General features: G+C 49.1%; 1 protein-coding gene across 1 annotated transcript; it reads left to right on the forward strand.

The window, feature by feature from the left end:
* Positions 1-26,934, forward strand: LOC132385551 (protein YIF1A-like). Its single transcript, XM_059957705.1, has 5 exons — positions 1-441; positions 9,183-9,240; positions 11,978-12,133; positions 16,706-16,799; positions 24,959-26,934. The coding sequence occupies exons 2-5, from the start codon at positions 9,185-9,187 to the stop codon at positions 25,103-25,105; spliced, it is 453 nt and encodes a 150-aa protein (XP_059813688.1). The 5' UTR covers positions 1-441; positions 9,183-9,184; the 3' UTR covers positions 25,106-26,934.
* Positions 26,935-27,117: the final 183 nt, after the last annotated feature.

A 27,117-nucleotide genomic window follows, 5' to 3' on the forward strand; every position in this document is an offset into this window, starting at 1 on the left:
GAGGTCAGAGGGGAATGGCCAGACTGATTCAGGCAGACAGGAACTCAAACAGGCACATGTTGCTACAGTGATGTGTTTCTCTCAGAGGTTCTCTGAATGTGGATGTTCCACTCCTGTTCCTGATGAGGGAGCCACCGAGTACAGTTAGTTACAGGGGAGGCGTGGCTGGGTCCACACTCTGTACAGCTTGGGGATGCACTGCAGAGGGCCTGGTGTTCTTTCCTGCCATCGCAGTTCCCCTCCTGTTCTCTATGGGAGCTTGAGGCGGGGCAGGGGCCTTGTCCCAGCAGTCGGGCCGCGTCCTACATACGTACGGAGCTGGAGTTTCTCACACGCACGCTCTGCCTTGCCTTTAGAACTGGGAGCTTGGCTATCACGCGGAAGCTCGCCTGACCCCGCGGGAGGATTACCACGCCAACGCTCCAGACCTCTACATTCCAAGTGAGTACGTGAAGCTCTTCCGGCCGTAGTCTCGCGCGACGAAGAAGCTGTTCCTAAAATATTGATTGTGTCTTCTGACTCCTCCACCTCCTCCCCAATGGTTCGAGAGAGAGGCAAAAGGGGATGTTCCGGACCACCCTCCCCTCTCGGCTGTGCCGCTGCCACGCACACGGCCTTTTCTGCCATCTCATTATCCCCTTTATATCATTAACTTTCAATTTTCATTCTAAATATTCATGGTTTAAAAAAAAGCTTTCAAGTGCTGCGCAGATTTCAGACGGTGAATGAATAAATTCCTGCTGAGAGCTGCTGTGTTCAAATAAATAGCAGAGGGAGGTTGTGATTGGACCAGTTTGTCTTCGGAATGTAGCGGGGAACCGGATCACCCGGAGGAGACCCATGCGTTCACAGGGAGGACCTACGAACTCTGACCCCCCCCCCCCCCCGGAACCGTAATGTCGTCGTGCCAACTGCTACCCTACGGTGGCGTCCAGCTGGGTGAGGAATAAGTACTGACATGTCAAACTGAGAGAAGCTCGCCACTGCTCCGTGCGGTGTGGCTGAGAGAACAGGCGGGGCTTGGGTTTTAGTGTCCCGCCTGCTAGCATGGGCTCGATGGGCCAAGTGGTGCTCTCGGTACTGCTCGCTGTATCCAAGTGCGACGCAGCTGAGCCACGGCTAGGGCCAGTGTGCGGAGCACTGTACTCCTTCCTGACATGTCAGAATCAGGAAATGCAACAGCAGTACAGTGCAATACATAAAAATCACTTTAAAAATAAAATAAGCAGTGCAAAGGGTGGCCACTGTCCGTTCAGAAATCAAGTGGGAAGGAAGCTGTTCCTGAGTCGGGTGGTGTCTTCAGGCTCCTGTACCACCTTCCTGATGGCGGAGGGGAAGAAGCTGTTCCTGAATCGCTGAGTGTGTGTCTTCAGGCTCCTGTACCCCCTCCCTGATGGCAGAGGGGAAGAAGCCGTTCCTGAATCGTTGAGTGTGTGTCTTCAGGCTCCTGTACCTCCTCCCTGATGGCAGAGGGGGAGAAGCTGTTCCTGAATCACTGAGTGTGTGTCTTCAGGCTCCTGTACCTCCTCCCTGATGGCAGAGGGGAAGAAGCTGTTCCTGAATCGTTGAGTGTGTGTCTTCAGGCTCCTGTACCTCCTCCCTGATGGCAGAGGGGGAGAAGCTGTTCCTGAATCACTGAGTGTGTGCCTTCAGGCTCCTGTACCTCCTCCCTGATGGCAAAGGGGAAGAAGCTGTTCCTGAATCGTTGAGTGTGTGTCTTCAGGCTCCTGTACCACCTCCCTGATGGCAGATGGGAAGAAGCTGTTCCTGAATCGTTGAGTGTGTGTCTTCAGGCTCCTGTACCCTCTCCCTGATGGCAGAGGGGAAGAAGCTGTTCCTGAATCGTTGAGTGTGTGTCTTCAGGCTCCTGTACCTCCTCCCTGATGGCAGAGGGGAAGAAGCTGTTCCTGAATCGTTGAGTGTGTGTCTTCAGGCTCCTGTACCCCCTCCCTGATGGCAGAGGGGAAGAAGCTGTTCCTGAATCGTTGAGTGTGTGTCTTCAGGCTCCTGTACCCCCTCCCTGATGGCAGCGATGAGGAGAGGGCACATCCTGGGTGGAGGGGCCCTTCACGTTGGAGGCTGCCTTCTTGAGGCATCACCTTTTGAAGATGTTCTTGACAGAGCAGGAGCTTGTCACCATGATGGAGCTGGCTTAGCGTGCAATTCCTGCAGCCATCTTCCGTCCTGTGCATTGGCGGCTCCAACCCAGACACCGACACAACCGTCAGAACGCTCTCCACCGTACATCCGTGGAAATTTATAAGAGCAACTGTGGTTGGCAGGATCCCGTTGGAGTGTGTTCCCTCAATTTTCCCCCATCTGGAAGTCCTCCATCAGTTCTGTGGTCTTACTGCCATTGAGACATGTGACAACTGCACAGGGGAATGCTCAGTATTTTAAATGAAGGTTTATTAGGTTGGAGCCTGTCTTTTGTTGGCCCGCAAGATTGTAATTTGCAGTTAGTCCTTTGATTTCTGCAAAACGTTCTCAACTCGTTTCTCAGAGCACAAAGCTGGTTTCTGCTGGTGATTTTTTTTTTTAATTATTCGTCCAATCCTGCTTTGTCTTATCCTCCTTGCAGTCCCACAGAATGCTGGAGGGCCTGTTCAGTTCCACACTCTGGCCTCTCATCTCTCCTCCTCGCCTGCGTGTCGCCTCCCTCTGGTGCAGCAGTGCACTGGCTAGCTCAGCTCCTCATAGTACCAGTGACAAGGTCACCTGCAGATGAGCAGTCTGGATGGGGTGGGTCTTTAACGGTGTTACCACCGTGCCAAAGGCATTGGGAGACGATCTCCAGGTCAGGTAGTTGAGTCCGGGTGATGTCCTACTCACCCGTTTTAGCTCGAGGGCCATTTCCAGTCCTTCCAGCATTTTGTGTGTTTTGTGCTGTGGATCTGCAGAATCTCTTGTGTTTGCTTTCAACCTGCTCTCAGTCCTTTGCCTCTGTAGTCCTTGGTGTTAAGTCGATTTGGAAAAAGGCTGAAGCAATGCCAGGTAGAATCAGATCGAGTTTATTTTCGCTGGCAAATGTCACGAGATTTGTTCAGCTGTAGCAGCAGTACACGGTGCAAGACTGCAATAATTTGTACTGCTGCTGCAAAAGAAACACTTCACAACATATGTGAGTGACGATAAACATGATTTTGATATAACCATATAACAATTACAGCTCGGAAACAGGCCATTCGGCCCTTCTAGTCCGTGCCGAACGCTTACACTCACCTAGTCCCACCGACCTGCACTCAGCCCATAACCCTCCATTCCTTTCCTGTCCGTATACTTATCCAATTACTTTAAATGACAATATCGAACCTGCCTCAACCACTTCTACTGGAAGCTCATTCCACACAGCTACCACTCTCTGAGTAAAGAAATTCCCCCTCGTGTTACCCCTAGACTTTTGCCCCCTGACTCTCAACTCATGTCCTCTTGTTTGAATCTCCCCTACTCTCAATGGAAAAAGCCTATCCACGTCAACTCTATCTATCCCCCTCATAATTTTAAATACCTCTATCAAGTCTCCCCTCAGCTTTCTACACTCCAACGAATAAAGACCTGTGGGTCTTTATGGTATGATATGGGTCTGTGTTGTGGACTGAGTGTGGGAAGGGGGCAGGGAGAGGGGAATCATGGTTGGGAAAAGGGGGTGGGAGAGGGGAGGGAGCGGGAAGCACCAGAGAGACGTTCTGTAATGATCAATAAACCAATTGTTTGGAATCAAATGACCTTGCCTGGTGTCTCAGGGCTGGGTGTGTCTGTACCCGTCCCTGACACTCCTTCTCTGCCCCCTGTCCCACACCCCTCCCTCACCATTCCCAACATCCTCTGCTCCCACCAGATTTACAAACTCGCTCTCCGCACTACGTTGACAAATACAGGACTGTGCGAAAGTCTTCGGCACCCTGGCGATATATACGCACCTAAGGCTTTTGCACGGTATGGTTTGACTTCATGAACAATGCAGTCTGGCTAAGAGCTGGGATCATTATAACCCTGTTTGAACAGCAGAGTTGTCCATTTTCATGGCTCGGCCTGCAGGTTGCCCTGGCAACAAAGGAATGGCTGACAGCTCGGCCCATTAAGGCTTTAGGCAAGCATCCAGGAAAGTCAAAAAGGCAGCGTCCATCACTGAGGACCCCCATCACCCAGGACGTGCCCTCTTCTCACTGCTACCATCAGGGAGGGGGTACAGGAGCCTGAAGACACACACTCAACGATTCAGGAACAGCTTCTTCCCCTCTGCCATCAGGGAGGAGGTACAGGAGCCTGAAGGCACACACTCAGCGATTCAGGAACAGCTTCTCCCCCTCTGCCATCAGGGAGGAGGTACAGGAGCCTGAAGGCACACACTCAACGATTCAGGAACAGCTTCTTCCCCTCTGCCATCAGGGAGGGGGTACAGGAGCCTGAAGACACACAGTCAGTGATTCAGGAACAGCTTCTCCCCCTCTGCCATCAGGGAGGAGGTACAGGAGCCTGAAGACACACACTCAACGATTCAGGAACAGCTTCTTCCCCTCTGCCATCAGGGAGGAGGTACAGGAGCCTGAAGACACACAGTCAGTGATTCAGGAACAGCTTCTTCCCCTCTGCCATCAGATTTCTGAATGGACATTAGAACCACAGAACACTACAGCACAGTACAGGCCCTTCAACCTTCCATGTTGTGCCGACCCATATAATCCTAAAAAAAAAGTACTAAACCCACACTACCCCATAACCCTCCATTTTCCTTTCATTCCTGTCCAAGAGGCTCTTAAATACCCCTAATGTTTCAGCCTTCACCACCATCCCTGGCAGGTCGTTCCAGGCACTCACAACCCTCTGTGTAAAAAACTTACCCCTGATGTCTCCCCTAAACTTCCCTCCCTTAATTTTGTACATATGCCCTCTGGTGTTTGCTATTGGTGCCCTGGGATACAGGTACTGACTATCCACCCTATCTGTGCCTCTCATAATCTTGTAGTCCTCTATCAAGTCCCCTCTCATTCTTCTACACTCCAAAGAGAAAAGTCCCAGCTCTGCTAACCTTGCTTCATATGACTTGTTCTCCAAACCTGGCAACATCCTGGTAAATCTCCTCTGCACCCTCTCCATAGCTTCCACATCCTTCCTATAATGAGGTGACCAGAACTGAACACAATACTCTTAAGTGCAGTCTCACCAGAGATTTGCAACATTTGTAGAGTTGTTGAGTCTCTACTGTTGAACTCAATCCCCCGTTAATGAAGCCCAGCATCTCATAGGCCTTCTTAACTACCCTATCAACCTGCACAGCGACCTTGAGGGATGTATGGATTTGAACCCCAAGGTCCCTTTGTTCATCCACACTCTTAAGTAACTGACCATTAATCCTGTGCTCAGTCTTCTGGTTTGTCCTTCCAAATTCCCACAACAGCCTGGGGTGTATCATATCCGGCTTTGGGGATTTATCAATCTTAATGTTTTTAAGAAGATCCAGCACTACTACTTCCTTCATCTCTGCATTGTCCAGCACACAGGCCCGCTCTACTTCAACCTCATCCTGATTAAGATCCTTTTCACTTGTGAATACTGAAGCAAAGTATTCATTTTGGACCTCCCCAACCTCCTCCGCCTCCAGGCACATGTTGCCCGCTTTATCCTTTAGCGGCCCCACCTTCGTTCTTGTCATCCTTCTGTTCTTCACATACGCATAGAACACCTTGGGGTTCTCCTTAATTCTGCATGCCAAGGCCTTCTCATGCCCCCTTCGAGCTCTCCTAAGTCCTTTCTTTAGCTCTTCCCTGGCTATCGTATATTTCTCATAAGCCCCTCCTACTTCCTACTTCTAACATATGTTTCCTTTCTCCTCTTGACGTTTCGTCAGCCACAGTTCCCTTTTCCTACCACTTTTTCCTTGCCTCAGTGGGACAAACCTATCCTGAACCCAGCTCAAGTGGTCCCTAAACTTCTCCCACATTACTTCTGTGCTTTCCCCTTTGAACATCTGTTTCCAATTTACTTTCGCTAGTTCCTGCCTCATCCCTTCAAAGTTAGCCCTTCCACAGTTAAGCACTTTACCATTTCGTCTGATTTTATCGCTTTCCATAGCTCTGCTGAAGCTAAGGGAGTTGTGGTCACTCTCACCAAAATGCTCCCCCACCAAGAGGTCTGTCACCTGTCCAGGTTCATTACCCAGAACTAGATCCAGTATAGCCTCTCCTCTCGTCATACTGTGTCAGGAATCCTTCTTGAACACACCTGACAAATTCAGCCCCATCTCTCCCCCTTGCACTCAGGAGGTGCCAGTCACTATGAGGGAAGTTGAAATCTCCCATAACCACTACCCTGTATTTCCTGCACCATTCTAAAATCTGCCTGCTTATCTGCTCCTCGGTGTCCCGAGGGCTATTTGGGAGCCCATAGACTACTCCCAGCACAGTGATTGATCCCTTCCTATTTCTGACTTCCACCCAGACTGACTCCGTGGACACTCCCTCTGCAGCATCTTCCCTTTCTATAGCCGTGATACTACCCCTGATCAGTAATGCCACTCCCCCCCCTTTTCAACCCCCCCCCCATCCTATTCCTATTAAAACACCTGAACCCGGGGACCTGCATCATCCAATCCTGCCCTTCCTCCAACCAAGTTTCAGTAACGGCCACAACATCGTAGTTTCACGTACTAATCCATGCTCTAAGTTCATCCTCCTTGTTCCTAATACTCCTAGCATTGAAATAGACACATTTCAACCCCTATAACTGGCTACAATCATGTTCTGTCCCCTGCCTGTCCTTCCTCATCAACTCAGAACTCTTAGCATCATGCCCTTGTCCTTCTACCTTAATCCCTGCACTCACATTCTGATTCCCACCCCCCTGCCAAACTAGTTTAAACCCTCCCCAACAGCTCTATCAAACCTGCCCACCAGGATATTGGTCCCCCTGGGACTCAAGTGCAACCTGTCCTTTTTGTACAGGTCACACCCCTCCCCCCAAAAGAGGTCCCAATGATCCAGAAATCTGAATCCCTGCCCCCTGCTCCAATCCCTCAGCCACGCATTTATCCTCCACCTCATTCTATTCCTATTCTCACTGTCACATGGCACAGGCAGTAATCCCGAGATTACTACCTTTGAGGTCCTGCTTCTCAACTTCCTTCCTAACTCCCTGTAGTCTTCTTTCAGGACCTCTTCCCTTTTCCTACCTATGTCATTGCTACCAATATATACCACTATCTCTGTCTGTTCTCCCTCCCACTGCAGGATATCTTGGACGTGATCAGAAACGTCCCGGACCCTGGCACCAGGGAGGCAAACAACCAACCGAGTTTATTTCCTGTGTCCGCAGAATCACCTGTCTGACCCCCTGACTATAGAGTCCCCTATCACTACTGCCTTCGTCTTCCTTTCCCTACCCTTCTGAGCCACAGGGCCAGACTCTGTGCCAGAGGCAAGGCCACTGTTGCTTCCCCCAGGTAGGCTGCCCCCCCCCCCCCCCCAACAGTACTCAAACAGGAGTACTTATCGTCAAGGGGTACAGCCACAGGGGTACCTGACTCTTCCCCTTCCCCCTCCTGACTGTCTCCCGTGACTCCGGTGTGACCACCTGTCTGTAACTCCTCTCTTATCACCTCCTCACTCCCCCTGACCAGGCGAAGGTCATCGAGCTGCAGCTCCAGTTCCCTAACTCGGTCCCTTAGGAGTTGCATCTGGATGCACCGGGTGCAGATGTGGCCGTCCGGGATGCCGGGAGACTCCAGGACCTCCCACATCTGACACCGACCACAGAAAACTGGCCTCACACTCATACTATCTCCTTTTGCCACCAGCAACGGCCTCACCTCGTCCTGTTACACCGAAGCCCGTGGAGCCAAAGCCCTTTCACTCTGTTACCTCTCACTCCGCTGCCCACGCCAACACTGCCCACTGTATATGGCTGCCTTCTTTTTAAACCGTTCGCGCTCAACTGGCTGACGTCACGCGCCTGCGCAGTCTGGCCTCTCTCTTCCGCTGAGAACTCAAAATGTCTTCCCGCTGGAAATCCTTAGGTGCTGTCCCACTGCCTTCTTGTTCCGAATCAAAAAGATATTGACCCAGTGAACTGCTCCTCTGGTTTTTTCTGTTCTCTCTTTTTGCGCTAGTTACTAAATTTAATTTTTTTATATATGCAATGGATTCTGATTAATCAGGGCAGCCACTTATTTGTGACATCTTTTAAAGAACAAAAACTAATCTAGAAAATATCCGGTATTCCCCTTGTTTATTTGGGCCTAATTGGGGCAGGGGACTGTTGCCAACCAGGTTCTAACTAGTTTCAATGGTGTGGCTATTAAAGACTGTGCTGTGCTAAGAGCAAACAGTTTTTAAATAGCATCAGTTGTGTGTGCTTGTTTTCAAAAAAATCAGTGATTTATGTCCTGGAAGCCTCGGCCCAAAACGTTGACTGTTTATTCATTTCCGTAGCTACTGCCTGACCTGCTGAGTTCCTCCAGCATTTAGTGCGTGGTGCTCTGGATTTCCAGCATCTGCGGAATCTCTTCTGTTCATGATTTTTGTCACATAGTTGGCAAGAAATAAGCAGCAAGACAATTCCGAGCAACGGTTTCAAGTGTTCAGGCTTGTGGATGCCAGGAACAGCAGGGAGTGAAAATGAAACAAATTCACTACTTCAGCAAGTTAGGAGCTCCGATGAATTTGAAGGTATCAGCCGTCACCTTGAATGTTACAATGAAAATGAAGATTTGGAGGACGCATTTGTTGATTGGATAATGTGAAGGCAGTCCATTATCTGCACTGATTTTGTTCAATGTGTTTGCCAGATGAATTCCACTGTCAATAACCATTAGGAGCTAACACAGTTTTATAGTTCTGTACTACTGTTGGCAGTGTTCTAACTTGTTCTGTATTTTATTTCAGTTAGAGGTTCCCAACCTGATTTTTGCCATGGATCCCTACCATTCCCGTGATTTAAATACATAATTTGTGACTCACTTTTGTCTTTTTTATACGTTTTTAGCTGTTTCCATGAAACTCCGGCCAATTGGGGCATTCGCTTAATTGGGCGGAAATGCACTGGTCCAGTTAACTGGAATCCACTGTATTTTGTTTCAGATTTCCTGCACCTGCGTTTAACTTTTGTGTGTGTTGGTTTCCAGCCGAGCGGATGGAAGTGCATGCCAGCTTGTAGCAGCTGATTCTCTGCTTGGTTTTGTCTTTCAGCCATGGCTTTCATTACCTACATCCTGCTGACGGGGGTGGCCCTGGGCATGCAGAAGAGGTTAGTATGGCTGCTAAAGGTAGTGGGGACATGTCGGGTTTAATCAGCCTGGCATACTTTGAGATTTGTTTTGTGGCAGTGTGACAGGTAATAAAAAATATGAATTGTAATTGTGTGGGTGTGTGTGGATGTTTGTGTATAAGACACACACCCAGCCCTGAGACATTTCCAAGCTTCTCTGAAATGTTGCGTCACTGACAGCTTGTGCCACACCTGTACCACCTGAATGAGGAGGGTCCCCAAATTTCACCTTTCACCCTTAACCCATGACCTCTCGCTCTAGTCTCATCCAGCCTCAGTGGAAAAAGCCTGCTTACATTTACCCTATCCATACCCTCATAATTTTGTACAACTCGAACAAATCTCCCCTCATTCCCCTACGCTCCAGGGAATAAAGTCCTAACCTATTCAACCATTCCCTATAACTCAGTTCTTCAAGTCCCAGCAACATCCTTGTCAGTTTTCTTTGTTCACTTTCGGTTTCAGGGATATCTTTCTTGTGGGTATATTAAATAACCAGAACTGCAAATTAGACCTCACTAACACCTTGTGTATCTACAACATAACATCCCAACTCCTGTACTCAGTGTCTCAGTGCCAGCTAGCACAATGCTTGGCATGTCAGAGTTCAAACCCGGCAGCCTCTGTAACGACTCTCTGTGTGTCCTCTCCTTGGAAAGCGTGGGTTTTCCCGGGATTCGCAAGTCTCCCAGTTCATTATAAATTTACCCATGATTAGGCAAGTGTTAAATCAGAGAATGCTGCGCGGGGTCACTCAATGGGCCTAAAGAGCCAATACTGCCCAGTATCTCAATATAAACATAAAACAGAAAAGCTTGCTTGCATTTACCCCATCAGTAGCCTCCATAATATCATAACGCAAAGGGAGTAAATGAGGCGGTTACAAACCATTGAGATTCTGTCCAATGGGGAGGGTCTGGACCATTGAGATTCTGTCCAATGGGGAGAGTCTGAACCATTGAGGTTCTGTCCAATGGGGAGGGTCTGGACCATTGAGGTTCTGTCCAATGGGGAGGGTCTGGACCATTGAGATTCTGTCCAATGGGGAGGGTCTGAACCATTGAGGTTCTGTCCAATGAGGAGGGTCTGAACTATTGAGTTTCTGTCCAACGGGGAGGGTCTGAACCATTGAGGTTCTGTCCAATGGGGAGGGTCTGAACCATTGAGGTTCTGGCTAATGGGGAGAGTCTGGGCCATTGAGATTCTGTCCAATGGGGAGGGTCTGGACCATTGAGATTCTGTCCAATGGGGAGGGTCTGAACCATTGAGATTCTGCCCAATGGGGAGGGTCTGAACCATTGAGGTTCTGTCCAATGAGGAGGGTCTGAACTATTGAGTTTCTGTCCAACGGGGAGGGTCTGAACCATTGAGGTTCTGTCCAATGGGGAGGGTCTGAACCATTGAGATTCTGTCCAATGGGGAGGGTCTGGACCATTGAGATTCTGTCCAATGGGGAGGGTCTGAACCTTTGAGATTCTGTCCAATGGGGAGGGTCTGGACCATTGAGATTCTGTCCAACGGGGAGGGTCTGGACCATTGAGATTCTGTCCAAAGGGGAGGGTCTGGACCATTGAGATTCTGTCCAAAGGGGAGGGTCTGGACCATTGAGGTTCTGTCCAATGGGGAGGGTCTGGACCATTGAGGTTCTGTTCAATGGGGAGGGTCTGGACCATTGAGGTTCTGTCCAATGGGGAGGGTCTGGACCATTGAGATTCTGTCCAATGGGGAGGGTCTGGACCATTGAGATTCTGTCCAATGGGGAGGGTCTGAACCATTGAGGTTCTGTCCAACGAGGAGGGTCTGAACTATTGAGTTTCTGTCCAATGGGGAGGGTCTGAACCATTGAGGTTCTGTCCAATGGGGAGGGTCTGAACCATTGAGGTTCTGGCTAATGGGGAGGGTCTGGGCCATTGAGATTCTGTCCAATGGGGAGGGTCTGGACCATTGAGTTTCTGTCCAACGGGGAGGGTCTGAACCATTGAGGTTCTGTCCAATGGGGAGGGTCTGAACCATTGAGGTTCTGTCCAATGGGGAGGGTATGAACCATTGAGGTTCTGTCCAATGGGGAGGGTCTGAACCATTGAGATTCTGTCCAATGGGGAGGGTCTGAACCATTGAGATTCTGTCCAATGGGGAGGGTCTGAACCATTGAGATTCTGTCCAACGGGGAGGGTCTCGACATCGAGATTCTGGCTAATGGGGGGGTCTGGACAGGGAGATTCTGTCCAACGGGGAGGGTCTGGACCTTTGAGATTCTGTCCAATGGGGAGGGTCTGGACCTTTGAGATTCTGTCCAACGGGGAGGGTCTGGACCTTTGAGATTCTGTCCAATGGGGAGGGTCTGGATCATTGTGATTCTGGCCAATGGGGGGGTCTGGACAGGGAGATTCTGTCCAACGGGGAGGGTCTGGACCTTTGAGATTCTGTCCAATGGGGAGGGTCTGGACCTTTGAGATTCTGTCCAACGGGGAGGGTCTGGACCTTTGAGATTCTGTCCAATGGGGAGGGTCTGGACAGTGAGATTCTGTCCAATGGGGAGGGTCTGGACCTTTGAGATTCTGTCCAATGGGGAGGGTCTGGACAGTGAGATTCTGGCCAATGGGGAGGGAATGGACCATTGACAATCTGTCTAACGTGGGAGTGTTGACCATTGAGGTTCTGTTGATGGCTGTCTCTGGATTTAGCACCATAACAGGGTCTGATTATTCTGTTTCAGGTTCACCCCTGAGGTGTTGGGTATGTGTGCCAGCACCGCTCTCGTCTGGATCATTATCGAGGTGCTGGCTCTTCTGCTGGCCCTCTACCTGATATCAGTGCACACAGATCTCACCACCTTTGACCTTATTGCGTACAGCGGGTACAAGTATGTCGGGTGAGTTCTGAGGGCAAGGGGGACACGCCAGCTTTGTGTTGGATTGGTGAAATGAGACAGTCTAGGGGCTGCGGCGTAGAGTGGGCTACATACTTTGCAAAAGACTTGGGCATGTATACAGTGGCATGCAAAAGTTTGGGCACTCCGGTCAAAATTTCTGTTACTGTAAATAGTTAAACGAGTAAAAGGTGACCTGATTTCCAAAAGGCATAAAGTTAAAGATGACACATTTCTTCAATATTTTAAGCAAGATTACTTTTTTATTTCCATCTTCTACAGTTTCAAAATAACATAAAAGGAAAAGGGCCCAAAGCAAAAGTTTGGGCTCCCTGCATGGTCAGTACTTAGTAACTCCCCCTTTGGCAAGTATCACAGCTTGTAAATGCTTTCTGTAGCCAGCTAAGAGTCTTTCAATTCTTGTGTAGGGCATTTTCACCCATTCTTCCTTGCAAAAGGCTTCTAGTTCTGTAAGATTCTTGGACCGTCTTCCAGGCACTGTTCTTTTGAGGTCTATCCATAGATTTTCGATGACGTTTAGGTCGGGGGACTGTGAGGGCCATGGCAAAACCTTCAGCTTGCGCCTCTTGAGTTAGTCCATTGTGGATTTTGAGGTGTGTTTAGAATCATTATCCTGTTGTAGAAGCCATCCTCTTTTCATCTTCAGCTTTTTTTTACAGATGGTGTGAAGTTTGTTTCCAGAATTTGCTGGTATTTAATTGAATTAATTCTTCCCCCTGCTAGTGAAATGTTCCCCTTGCCACTGGCTGCATCACAAGCCCAAAGTATGATTGATCCACCCCCATGCTTAATAGTTGGAGAGGTGTTCTTTTCATGAAATTCTGAACCCCTTTTTCTCCAAACATACCTTTGCTCATTGCGGCCAAAGAGTTCTATTTTAACTTTATCAGTCCACAGGACTTGTTTCCAAAATGCATCAGGCTTGTTTAAATGTTCCTTTGCAGACTTCTGACACTGAATTTTGTGGTGAGGACATAGGAAAGGTTTTCTTCTGATGACTCTTCCATGAAGGTCATATTTGTGGAGGTGTCACTGCACAGTAGAACAGTGCACCACCACTCCAGAGTCTGCTAAATCTTCCTGAAGGTCCTTTGCGGGAGATTTGATTTGCCTTTCTAGCAATCCGACGAGCATTTCTCTTGGAAAGTTTTCTTGGTCTTCCAGACCTCAACTTGACCTCCACCGTTCCTGTTAATTGCTATTTCTTAATTACATTACGAACTGAGGAAATGGCTACCTGAAAATGCTTTGCTATCTTCTTATAGCCTTCTCCTGCTTTGTGGGCATCATTTATTTTAATTTTCAGAGTGCTAGGCAGCTGCTTAGAGGAGCCCATGACTGTTGATTGTTGGGACAAGGTTAGAGGAGCCAGCGTATTTAAAAACTTTGAAATTTGCATCACATGGCCTTTCCTAACAATGACTGTGAACAAGCCATAGCCCTAACAAGCTAATTCAGGTCTGAGAACTTGGTAAAAGTTATCTGAGAGCTGAAATCTTTCGGGGTGCCCAAACTTTTGCACGGTGCTCCATTCCATTTTTTCACTCTAAAATTGTACAAAACAAAAATAATACACTAATCTTGCTTAAAATGTTTCATCTTTAACTTTATGACTTTTGGAGATCAGTTCACCTAACTATTCACAGTAACAGAAATTTTGACCAGACTTTTGTGTGTCGCAGTATATCGCATTAGGGTGATGTGTGTGAGGCGTCAGAAACCGCGAAGGAACAAAAGCAGTGGTGCTGATGTCTGTCGCATGATCAACATCACCAACCGACGTTCGCTGTCATTTGCTTTCCATAGCTACACGGACCAGCCACTGCTCTGAGCGGGACATTTGCCCGACCACCGCACAGCACTTTAATTGGGTTTCTAAAGAAAATCGGAAGAATTCTTACCAAAAAAGTCAGAATATGGAATTTTTCCATCAAATAAATACAATCCACAACTCATATCACTCATAATGATGTCAGACCATCAAAACAACTGATAGCAAAAGTGAAATGTTTTGACTCGACGGTGTTGGCATTAAGGCCAGCTGTTTATTAACTATCAGCTACTGACTTGTATTCTGTGTATATTCCAATTAGTAACAGTGTTGTGACTTGGAACACTGACTGTGTAAATGCAGTGAAGCTCTAAAATGCTTTAAGGTTTAAGGTAAAGGTTGTGGTACGTTTATTATTGGGAAAATTTATGGATTATATTCCTTAAAATGCAATTAGTTAGAAACATACAGCACAATATAGGTCCTTTGGCTCATAATGCTGTGCCAAATATGTACTTACTTTAGAAATTACCTGGAGTTACCCATAGCCCTCTGTTTTTATAAGCTCCATGTACCTATCCAGGAGCCTCTTAAAAGACCCTATCGTATCCGCCTCCACCACCATTGCCAGCAGCCCACTCCACACACTCACCACTCTCTGCGTTAAAGCAACTTACCCCTGACATCTCCTCTGTACCTACTTGCAAGCATTAAAACTGTGCCCTCGTGTTAGCCATTTCAGCTCTATGTTAATATAATTGCAGAATACTTCACAATTATACTAACATAGATTTCAAAATGATGCTAATGTTATATAAAAGAAAGTTCCAGCTGCACAGCAAGAAAGGATATCTGTGCGGGGTCAGAGCCCTGACTGCTCGGCCACGCACCCAGGCAGCTTTGAGAGAACATTGTCACAGAGACGTGTTCTGATGAAGGCTCTCTGCCCTGAACATCCACTGTTTATTCCCCTCCGCAGATGCCTCCTCACCCTGCTGAGCTCCTCTACCATTTTGTGTATAATGGGGCTCTTTCTTTTGGAGGGTATGCTCCGAGTCCGATAATGGGAACTAGCTTCTCAGAAAGTTACTTGAGTGGCCGTGAAGTGGTCAGGGAGTTATCTCCTGAGATTGTGGGGGTGCGTGTCAGAGGTGTGACAAACAATCTTCTAAAAGAGTCAACCAGCGTCTGAGGAGAAAGGAATTGTTGATATTTTGGAGCAAAACTGCAGAGTGTCAACATGAAGTATCGATAGTTCCTCTCCCCCACAGATCCTATTCAATCCACTGAATTCCTCCTGCAGCTTTTTGCTCCAGATCCCGCTGTCTGTCTCCCATCTCTCCAGCATATCACACACTCACCATATTCCTCTGTCTTGGGCCCTGCTCTGGTCCAGGGAGCACAATTAGACCAGTCGGCCCATCGAGACTGCTCTGCCATACCATCATGGCTGATTTGTATTCCCTCTCAACCCCATTCCCCTGCCTTCTCCCCGTAAACTTTGACTCCCTGACCAATAAAGAATCTTATCGACTCTGCTTTAGCTGTACACGATGACTTGGCTCCACAGCTGTCAGCAGCAATGAATTCCACTGCCCTCTGGTTAAAGAAATTCCTCCTCCTCTGAATGGACATCCCTCTAACCACTCGATCTCTGTCCTCTGGTCCTAGACTCCCCCACTATAGGAAACATCCTCTCCACCTCCACTCTATCTGTGTCCTCTGGTCCTAGTCTCCCCCACTATAGGAAGCATCCTCTCCACATCCACTCTATCTGTGTCCTCTGGTCCTAGACTCCCCCACTATAGGAAACATCCTCTCCACATCCACTCTATCTGTGTCCTCTGGTCCTAGTCTCCCCCACTATAGGAAGCATCCTCTCCACATCCACTCTATCTGTGTCCTCTGGTCCTAGACTCCCCCACTATAGGAAACATCCTCTCCACGTCCACTCTATCTGTGTCCTCTGGTCCTAGACTCCCCCACTATAGGAAACATCCTCTCCACGTCCACTCTATCTGTGTCCTCTGGTCCTAGAAACCCCCACTAAAGGAAACATCCTCTCCACATCCACTCTATCTGTGTCCTCTGGTCCTAGACTCCCCCACTATAGGAAACATCCTCTCCACGTCCACTCTATCTGTGTCCTCTGGTCCTAGACTCCCCCACTATCGGAAACATCCTCTCCACATCCACTCTATCTGTGTCCTCTGGTCCTAGACTCCCCCACTATAGGAAACATCCTCTCCTCGTCCACTCTATCTGTGTCCTCTGGTCCTAGACTCCCCCACTATAGGAAACATCCTCTCCACGTCCACTCTATCTGTGTCCTCTGGTCCTAGACTCCCCCACTATAGGAAACATCCTCTCCACATCCACTCTATCTGTGTCCTCTGGTCCTAGACTCCCCCACTATAGGAAACATCCTCTCCACATCCACTCTATCTGTGTCCTCTGGTCCCAGACACCCCCACTGTAGGAAACATCCTCTCCACATCCACTCTTATCTGTGTCCTCTGGTCCTAGACTCCCCCACTATAGGAAACATCCTCTGTACATCTATTCTGTCATGGCCTTTCAGACTTCGGTAAGTTTTAGTGAGGCTCCTAATCTGTAGCAAGTACAGGCCCAGAGCCAACATGCAGCCTGTCGAGCACGAACCTTTTCATTCGCAGATCCAGTCCGGGTGAGTCTCCTCCCGAGCCTGTCCTGGGATTTCTGTTCTCGGATTTCCTCTGACTACCGTCTATATCGGAGATGTAACACCTGTCTCTTTCTTGCAGGATAATAATCACCATTCTAAGTGGCTTGTTATTTGGACGAGATGCTTACTATATTGCTTTCGCCTGGACGTCCTGCGCCATCATGTTCTTCTTAGTAAGTGACCCCTTTGCTCTCCAGAATGCAAAGTATCTCGTAGGATGAGAAGTACTAGAGTCAAAAGACTGGTGTGTCCAGCGAGGGGCTTGTCGTGTCCATTCCGGCAACCATTTTTGTGTGTGTGCTACTGAAGTTACAGAGGTTACTCCCAGTAATATCAGGATAGAACTTCAGCAAATCTAATGGCTGTTCCAATCTAAATGTTGTGTGGCAGGTTCCAAAATAGAGGTTTCTTTTGGATACTCCATGGATCTGAGGACCATTCTTGCTGTTCCTATACAGTTACACCTCAACCTGAACAGTTATGTACGTATACTTAACACAAAATGCAGAGAATGGAAGGTAATGGAAAGAGGATGTGGAGAACTGAAAAGAGTGTAAAGTTGAATTTTATTCAGAAGTAATCTGAGCTAACTTGATATAAACATTTTAGATTCACTTACCATACGATTTAGAGTTGTTTGCAACCATTTTTATGTGTGTGCTACTAAATGTTTACCCCTGACGTCTCCTCTGTACCTATTTCCAAGCACCTTAAAACTGTGCCCTTCGTTCTAGCCACTTCAGCCCTGGGAAAAAGCCTCTGACTATCCACACAATCAATGTCTCTCATCATCTTGTACACTTCTATCAGGTCACCTCTCATCCTCCGTCACTCCAAGGAGAAAAAGCTGAGTTCACTCAACCTATTTACTGAAGTCATGCTCCCCAAACCAGGCAACATCCTTGTAAATCTCCTCTGCACCCTCTCTAATCCAGGCAGCATCCTTGTAAATCTCCTCTGCACCCTTTCTAATCCAGGTAACATCCTTGCAAATCTCCTCTGCACCCTTTCTATGGTTTCCACATCCTTCCTGTAGTGAGGTGACCAGAACTGAGCACAGTACTCCAAGAGGGGCCTAACCATGGTCTTATATAGCTGCAACATTACCTCTCAGCTCTTGAACTCAGTCCCACTGCTGATGAAGGCTTCTTCACCACACCATACACCTTCTTAACCACAGAGTCAACCTGCGCAGCTGCTTTGAGTGTCCTATGGACTTGGACCCCAAGATCTCTCTGATCCTCCACACTGCCAAGAGTCTTGCCATTAATACTATATTCTGCCATCATATTTGACCTACCAAAATGAACCACTTCACACTTATCTGGGTTGAACTCCATCTGCCACTTCTCAGCTCAGTTTTGCATCCAATCAATGTCCCTCTGTAACCTCTGACAGCCCTCCACACCATCCACAACACCCCCAACCTTTGTGTCATCAGCAAATTTACTAACTAATCCCTCCACTTCCTCATCAGAATATGACCCGTCTACAACCACACTTTGCGTTCTGTGGGCAAGCCAGTTCTGGATCCACAAAGCAATGTCCCCTTGGATCCCATGTCTCTTTACTTTCTCAATAAGTCTTGCAAGGGGTACCTTATCAAATGCCTTGCTGAAATCCATATACACAACACCTACTGCTCTTCCTTCATCAATGTGATTAGTCACACCCTCAAAAAATTCAATTAGGCTCAAAATTCAAAAGGCTCAACCTGCCCTTGATGAAGCCATGTTGCCTATTCCTAATCAAAGTGGGGGAGTCCAGGACCTGAGGACACCGATAGAGTGGATGTGGAGAGGATGTTTCCTATCGTGGGGGAGTCTGGGACCAGAGGACACAGATAGAGTGGATGTGGAGAGGATTGTTCCTATAGTGGGGGAGTCTAGGACCAGAGGACACAGATAGAGTGGTTGTGGAGAGGATGTTTCCTATAGTGGGGGAGTCTAGGACAAGAGGACACAGATAGAGTGGATGTGGAGAGGATGTTTCCTATAGTGGGGGAGTCTAGGACCAGAGGATACTGATAGAGTGGATGTGGAGAGGATGTTTCCTACAGTGGGGGAGTCTAGGACCAGAGGACACAGATAGAGTGGATGTGGAGAGGATGTTTCCTATAGTGCGGGAGTCTAGGACCAGAGGACACAGACAGAGTGGATGTGGAGAGGATGTTTCCTATCGTGGGGGAGTCTGGGACCAGAGGACACAGATAGAGTGGATGTGGAGAGGATTGTTCCTATAGTGGGGGAGTCTAGGACCAGAGGACACAGATAGAGTGGTTGTGGAGAGGATGTTTCCTATAGTGGGGGAGTCTAGGACAAGAGGACACAGATAGAGTGGATGTGGAGAGGATGTTTCCTATAGTGGGGGAGTCTAGGACCAGAGGATACTGATAGAGTGGATGTGGAGAGGATGTTTCCTACAGTGGGGGAGTCTAGGACCAGAGGACACAGATAGAGTGGATGTGGAGAGGATGTTTCCTATAGTGCGGGAGTCTAGGACCAGAGGACACAGACAGAGTGGATGTGGAGAGGATGTTTCCTATAGTGGGGGAGTCTAGGACCACAGATAGAGTGGATGTGGAGAGGATGTTTCCTATAGTGGGGGAGTCTAGGACCAGAGGACACAGATAGAGTGGATGTGGAGAGGATGTTTCCTATAGTGGGGGAGTCTCGGACCAGAGGACACATATAGAGTGGATGTGGAGAGGATGTTTCCTATAGTGGGGGAGTCTAGGACCAGAGGACACAGATAGAGTGGATGTGGAGAGGATGTTTCCTATAGTGGGGGAGTGTAGGACCAGAGGACACAGATAGAGTGGATGTGGAGAGGATGTTTCCTATAGTGGGGGAGTCTAGGACCAGAGGACACAGTTAGAGTGGATGTGGAGAGGATGTTTCCTATAGTGGGGGAGTCTAGGACCACAGATAGAGTGGATGTGGAGAGGATGTTTCCTATAGTGGGGGAGTCTAGGACCAGAGGACACAGTTAGAGTGGATGTGGAGAGGATGTTTCCTATAGTGGGGGAGTCTAGGACCAGAGATAGAGTGGATGTGGAGAGGATGTTTCCTATAGTGGGGGAGTCTAGGACCAGAGGACACAGATAGAGTGGATGTGGAGAGGATGTTTCCTATAGTGGGGGAGTCTCGGACCAGAGGACACATATAGAGTGGATGTGGAGAGGATGTTTCCTATAGTGGGGGAGTCTAGGACCAGAGGACACAGATAGAGTGGATGTGGAGAGGATGTTTCCTATAGTGGGGGAGTGTAGGACCAGAGGACACAGATAGAGTGGATGTGGAGAGGATGTTTCCTATAGTGGGGGAGTCTAGGACCAGAGGACACAGTTAGAGTGGATGTGGAGAGGATGTTTCCTATAGTGGGGGAGTCTAGGACCACAGATAGAGTGGATGTGGAGAGGATGTTTCCTATAGTGGGGGAGTCTAGGACCAGAGGACACAGTTAGAGTGGATGTGGAGAGGATGTTTCCTATAGTGGGGGAGTCTAGGACCAGAGGACACAGATAGAGTGGATGTGGAGAGGATGTTTCCTATAGTGGGGGAGTCTCGGACCAGAGGACACATATAGAGTGGATGTGGAGAGGATGTTTCCTATAGTGGGGGAGTCTAGGACCAGAGGACACAGAAAGAGTGGATGTGGAGAGGATGTTTCCTATAGTGGGGGAGTCTCGGACCAGAGGACACAGATAGAGTGGATGTGGAGAGGATGTTTCCTATAGTGGGGGAGTCTAGGGACCAGAGGACACAGATAGAGTGGATGTGGAGAGGATGTTTCCTATAGTGGGGGAGTCTAGAACCAGAGGACACAGATAGAGTGGATGTGGAGAGGATGTTTCCTATAGTGGGGGAGTCTAGGACAAGAGGACACAGATAGAGTGGATGTGGAGAGGATGTTTCCTATAGTGGGGGAGTCTAGGACCAGAGGATACGGATAGAGTGGATGTGGAGAGGATGTTTCCTACAGTGGGGGAGTCTAGGACCAGAGGACACAGATAGAGTGGATGTGGAGAGGATGTTTCCTATAGTGGGGGAGTCTAGGACCAGAGGACACAGATAGAGTGGATGTGGAGAGGATGTTTCCTATAGTGGGGGAGTCTAGGACCACAGATAGAGTGGATGTGGAGAGGATGTTTCCTATAGTGGGGGAGTCTAGGACCAGAGGATACAGAAAGAGTGGATGTGGAGAGGATGTTTCCTATAGTGGGGGAGTCTAGGACCAGAGGACACAGATAGAGTGGATGTGGAGAGGATGTTTCCTACAGTGGGGGAGTCTAGGACCAGAGGACACAGATAGAGTGGATGTGGAGAGGATGTTTCCTATAGTGGGGGAGTCTAGGACCAGAGGATACTGATAGAGTGGATGTGGAGAGGATGTTTCCTATAGTGGGGGAGTCTAGGACCACAGATAGAGTGGATGTGGAGAGGATGTTTCCTATAGTGGGGGAGTCTAGGACCAGAGGATTCAGAAAGAGTGGATGTGGAGAGGATGTTTCCTATAGTGGGGGAGTCTAGGACCAGAGGACACAGATAGAGTGGATGTGGAGAGGATGTTTCCTATAGTGGGGGAGTCTAGGACCAGAGGACACAGATAGAGTGGATGTGGAGAGGATGTTTCCTATAGTGGGGGAGTCTAGGACCAGAGGACACAGTTAGAGTGGATGTGGAGAGGATGTTTCCTATAGTGGGGGAGTCTAGGACCACAGATAGAGTGGATGTGGAGAGGATGTTTCCTATAGTGGAGGAGTCTAGGACCAGAGGATACAGAAAGAGTGGATGTGGAGAGGATGTTTCCTATAGTGGGGGAGTCTAGGACCAGAGGACACAGATAGAGTGGATGTGGAGAGGATGTTTCCTATAGTGGGGGAGTCTAGGACCAGAGGACACAGATAGAGTGGATGTGGAGAGGATGTTTCCTATAGTGGGGGAGTCTAGGACCAGAGGACACAGTTAGAGTGGATGTGGAGAGGATGTTTCCTATAGTGGGGGAGTCTAGGACCACAGATAGAGTGGATGTGGAGAGGATGTTTCCTATAGTGGGGGAGTCTAGGACCAGAGGATACAGAAAGAGTGGATGTGGAGAGGATGTTTCCTATAGTGGGGGAGTCTAGGACCAGAGGACACAGATAGAGTGGATGTGGAGAGGATGTTTCCTATAGTGGGGGAGTCTAGGACCAGAGGACACAGATAGAGTGGATGTGGAGAGGATGTTTCCTATAGTGGGGGAGTCTAGGACCAGAGGATACAGAAAGAGTGGATGTGGAGAGGATGTTTCCTATAGTGGGGGAGTCTCGGACCAGAGGACACAGATAGAGTGGATGTGGAGAGGATGTTTCCTATAGTGGGGGAGTCTAGGACCAGAGGACACAGATAGAGTGGATGTGGAGAGGATGTTTCCTATAGTGGGGGAGTCTAGGACCAGAGGACACAGATGGAGTGGAAGTGGAGAGGGTGTTTCCTATAGTGGGGGAGTCTAGGACCAGAGGACACAGATGGAGTGGATGTGGAGAGGATTTTTCCTATAGTGGGGGAGACTAGGACCAGAGGAGACAGATGGAGTGGATGTGGAGAGGATGTTTCCTATAGTGGGGGAGTCTAGGACCAGAGGACACAGATAGAGTGGATGTGGAGAGGATGTTTCCTGTAGTGGGGGAGTCTCGGACCAGAGGACACAGATAGAGTGGATGTGGAGAGGATGTTTCCTGTAGTGGGGGAGTCTAGGACCTGAGGACTCAGATAGATTGGATGTGGAGAGGATGCTTCCTATAGTGGGAGATTCTAGGACCAGAAGACACAGATAGAGTGGATGTGGAGAGGATGCTTCCTATAGTGGGGGAGTCTAGGACCAGAGGACACAGATAGAGTGGATGTGGAGAGGATGTTTCCTATAGTGGGGGAGTCTAGGACCAGAGGACACAGATAGAGTGGATGTGGAGAGCATGTTTCCTATAGTGGGAGAGTCTAGGACCCGAGGACACAGTTAGAGTGGATGTGGAGAGGATGTTTCCTATAGTGTGGGAGTCTAGGACCAGAGGACACAGATAGAGTGGATGTGGAGAGGATGTTTCCTATAGTGGGGGAGTCTAGGACCAGAGGACACAGATAGAGTGGATGTGGAGAGGGTGTTTCCTATAGTGTGGGAGTCTAGGACCAGAGGACACAGATAGAGTGGATGTGGAGAGGATGTTTCCTATAGTGGGGGAGTCTGGGACCAGAGGATACAGAAAGAGTGGATGTGGAGAGGATTTTTCCTATAGTGGGGGAGACTAGGACCAGAGGAGACAGATGGAGTGGATGTGGAGAGGATGTTTCCTATAGTGGGGGAGTCTAGGATCAGAGGACACAGATAGAGTGGATGTGGAGAGGATGTTTCCTACACTGGGGTGTCTAGGACTAGAGGACACAGACAGAGTGGATGTGGAGAGGATCTTTCCCATAGTGGTGGAGTCTTGGACCAGAGGACACAGATAGAGTGGATGTGGAGAGGATGTTTCCTATAGTGGGGGAGTCTAGGACCAGAGGACACAGATAGAGTGGATGTGGAGAGGGTGTTTCCTGTAGTGGGGGAGTCTAGGACCAGAGGACACAGATAGAGTGGAAGTGGAGAGGATGTTTCCTACACTGGGGTGTCTAGGACTAGAGGACACAGACAGAGTGGATGTGGAGAGGATCTTTCCCATAGTGGTGGAGTCTTGGACCAGAGGACACAGATAGAGTGGAAGTGGAGAGGATGTTTCCTATAGTGGGGGAGTCTCGGACCAGAGGACACAGATAGAGTGGATGTGGAGAGGATGTTTCCTATAGTGGGGGAGTCTAGGACCAGAGGACACAGATAGAGTGGATGTGGAGAGGGTGTTTCCTGTAGTGGGGGAGTCTAGGACCAGAGGACACAGATAGAGTGGAAGTGGAGAGGATGTTTCCTACACTGGGGTGTCTAGGACTAGAGGACACAGACAGAGTGGATGTGGAGAGGATCTTTCCCATAGTGGTGGAGTCTTGGACCAGAGGACACAGATAGAGTGGATGTGGAGAGGATGTTTCCTATAGTGGGGGAGTCTCGGACCAGAGGACACAGATAGAGTGGAAGTGGAGAGGATGTTTCCTATAGTGGGGGAGTCTCGGACCAGAGGACACAGATAGAGTGGATGTGGAGAGGATGTTTCCTATAGTGGGGGAGTCTCGGACCAGAGGACACAGATAGAGTGGACGTGGAGAGGATGTTTCCTATAGTGGGGGAGTCTAGGACCAGAGGACACAGGTAGAGTGGATGTGGAGGGGGTGTTTCCTGTAGTGGACAAGCCCATTGCTGAGGAATGAGCCGATTTAAGGAAAAGGTCGGGGTGAAGTCGGGCCAATGTCCGGCTCATTGCTTGTCGAGCTTTTCTCATCTCTGCGCTGTGCCTGTAACTACCAGGGTGGGGGGTTGGCTGCTGGATTTCCTGGATGTCTGAACAACCGGAAGACCGTCTGCTGATATTGAGAAATACCTGGGAGCTGGGGTTGGCTCAACGCGTCATCTCCATGGAGAACTGGAGATCAAAATTAGCAGGGGCTTCAGTGAAATTGGGGGAAGTGCTGCGGTCAAACTCGGGCAGAAATTCAAACTGGGCCTGGCTGCAGTGGTGCCGAGTTGGGATGAGCCATGCTCACCGGCTTTGAAGTTTCAACACGTCATTACTTGTCAGTTTCCACCACAACGCTCTTTGTGTCCTTGGCAAGGCGGTGGTGTCCGACGGCCGTGGGGAGGCTGGAAATGAAGATTCATAGCAATAACATTCGTAGGAGCTTGTTCACATGCAAGGTTGTCTGAAAGCCTGGTGTTTGTACCCCAGGGGTGACCTGATCAGTTCCAACCTGGTTATTTTTTCGCTCCCCCTTCCCTAATCTGTTTCCCACTCTGCTCTCTTACATCTTCTCCTTCCCCTAGTGTCCCTTCACCTTCCCTTTCTCCCACGGTCCACTCTCCTCTCCTATCAGATTCCTTCCTCTCCAGCCCTTTACCTTTCCCACCCACCTGGCTCCACCTCTCACTTCCCAGCTTTCCCCCTTCCTTTACCCCCACACCTTCTTATCCTTTCCTTTCCAGTCCCAGTGAAGGGTCGTGGTCTGAAATATCGACTGTTTATTAATTTCCATAGAAGCTGCCTGACCTGCTGAGTTCCTCCAGCATTTTGTTTGTGTTGTCCTGATAACCAGCTTTGTCGTGAGCAATCACCTGGACGAGTGTGAAGTGTTTAACAAACTCGTGCCACAGCTGGCGGCATCTCACTTCCTTCCTCTCTGTTTCTGCCCCAAATCCCCGGCCCCGCCCACAGGTCCGCTCCCTGAGAATGAAGGTGCTCTCCTCGTCGGGCATGTCCGCGAATTACAGCTCCAAGAACCGGCTCAGAATGTACGTCACCCTGGCCCTCGCTGGCTTTCAGCCCCTCATCATCTACTGGCTGACCGTCCCCCTGGTTTGATGAGCAGGCCCTTCCCGTTCCACGGCGCGAGATTGGTCTTCTCCTCCCTGGAAGAATTGATGCCAGATGCTTTAAGATTCCCTAACGATTGAGTTGTTTAGTTTTCCTTGGCCGAGGATGAGCATGGTGTGTACTTCAGTAAACCATCCTGGCTGTGAGCTCGCCAGAGAGAGACTTGCTGCAGGCTGTGCACCGTGCTGAGGGCAGGCTCTTCGTGGTCCGCGAAGAACCAAGGGAATGGCAGAAATATCGCTGACCTTCTCCGGACGTGGTCCACGCGTGGGTCTCGGATCGACGGCTGAAGCCGCGGAGCATCACCAACCCGTTAGGACATTCTTCCAGCTCCCCCGGCCGCAGATGCACCTCTGATTCTTCGCAGTCGACCTGAGCCCGTTGAGGGAGGATTGGAAAATGCGACCGCGCCCCTGTATCGGCATACCGCGCCCGGGCAACGGTGGTGGTGGGTTTTCAGTTGTGAATTTTCAAAGGCTGACAAATACATCCTGGTTTTAAGTCATCTGCGGCTTAGTCCCTCCCTCTTCTGGTTCCCCTTGCATAGGACAGAAGAGCAAAAGTCCATTCAGCCCATCGAGTCTGCTCCGCCATTCCATCATGGCTGATTTATTATCCGTCTCAACTCCATTCTTCTGCCTTCTCCCCGTAGCCTTTGAGGTCCTGACTAATCAAGAACCTATCAACCCCTGCTTTAAGTACACCCACTGACTTGGTCTCCACAGCCGCCTGTGGCAATGAATTCCACATTCACCACCCTCTGGCTAAAGAAATTCCTCCGCATCACTGTTCTAAATTGATGTCCCTCTGTTCTGAGGGTGTGTCCTCCCAACCTGGATTCCTCACTGTAGGAAATTCCCTCTCCATATTCTCTAAATTCAGACCTTTCAGTATTTAATAGGTTTTGAGGAGATTCCCCGCATTCTTCTGAACTCCATCGAGTACAGGCCCAGAGCCATTAGACTCTCCTCGTTCATTACAGTGCCTTTGTCGCATATGAAAGTCTAGGGTACCGAAGGATTGTGCACAGGACTGTATCTGTCAGTGTGCAGCAGACAGCGAATTTGTAAATCTGGCTGGAGCAAAGGATGTTGGGGATGGTGAGGGTGGAGGGGTGTGGGACAGGGGGCAGAGAAGGAGTGTCAGGGGCGGGTGCAGACACACCCAGCCCTGAGACACCAGGCAAGGTCATTTGATTCCAAACAATCGGTTTATTGATCGTTACAGAATGTCTCTCTGGTACTTCCCGCTCCCTCCCCTCTCCCTTCCCCTTTTCCCAACCATGATTCCCCTCTCCCTGCCCCTTTCCCACTCTCAGTCCACAATAGAGACCCAGATCAGAATCAGGTTTATCATCACTCACACATGCCATGAAATTTGTTTTTTCTGTGACAGCAGTACAGTGCGATACATAAAATTACTACAGTACAATAAAAATTTGAATTACAAAAAAAATTACTACAGTACAGTGCAAAGGTCAAAGGCACCCTAACTCTACATGTGCACAGTGGAGTGCCATCTCCTCTCAGCACAGGAAAGACAGGAGGATGTGGGGTGTCAGTGTCATGACTGAAACATCTGTTGCATGGCGCTGCCCGGTCCACAATACGCTGGGGAAAAGGCCCCTACAGGTGTCCTCCCTCGATGGTAAACCAGACCACCAGGCTGACGTGAGCCCACGTCATTCGCTTGAGGGAGCGGGAATCCTATCTGAGTGTCTGGGGGGGGGGGGGCTCAGTGACTGAGCACGCAGTCCTTTTCATTCGGGCCATGAAATCAAAACCGTAACAGTGACATGGTAAATGCAATGATTAAATTAATAGTCCGTAAATATCTGATGGTTAAGTGTCATCGTCATTCAACCACACACACACTCACACACTCACACACTCTCACACACTACACACACACACTACACACACACACACACACACACACTACACTCACACTCACACACATACACAGTCACACACACACACACACTCACACATTACACACAC

This window comes from Hypanus sabinus, assembly GCF_030144855.1.
Source record: "Hypanus sabinus isolate sHypSab1 chromosome 31 unlocalized genomic scaffold, sHypSab1.hap1 SUPER_31_unloc_2, whole genome shotgun sequence".
NCBI classification, from domain to species: Eukaryota; Metazoa; Chordata; class Chondrichthyes; order Myliobatiformes; family Dasyatidae; genus Hypanus; species Hypanus sabinus.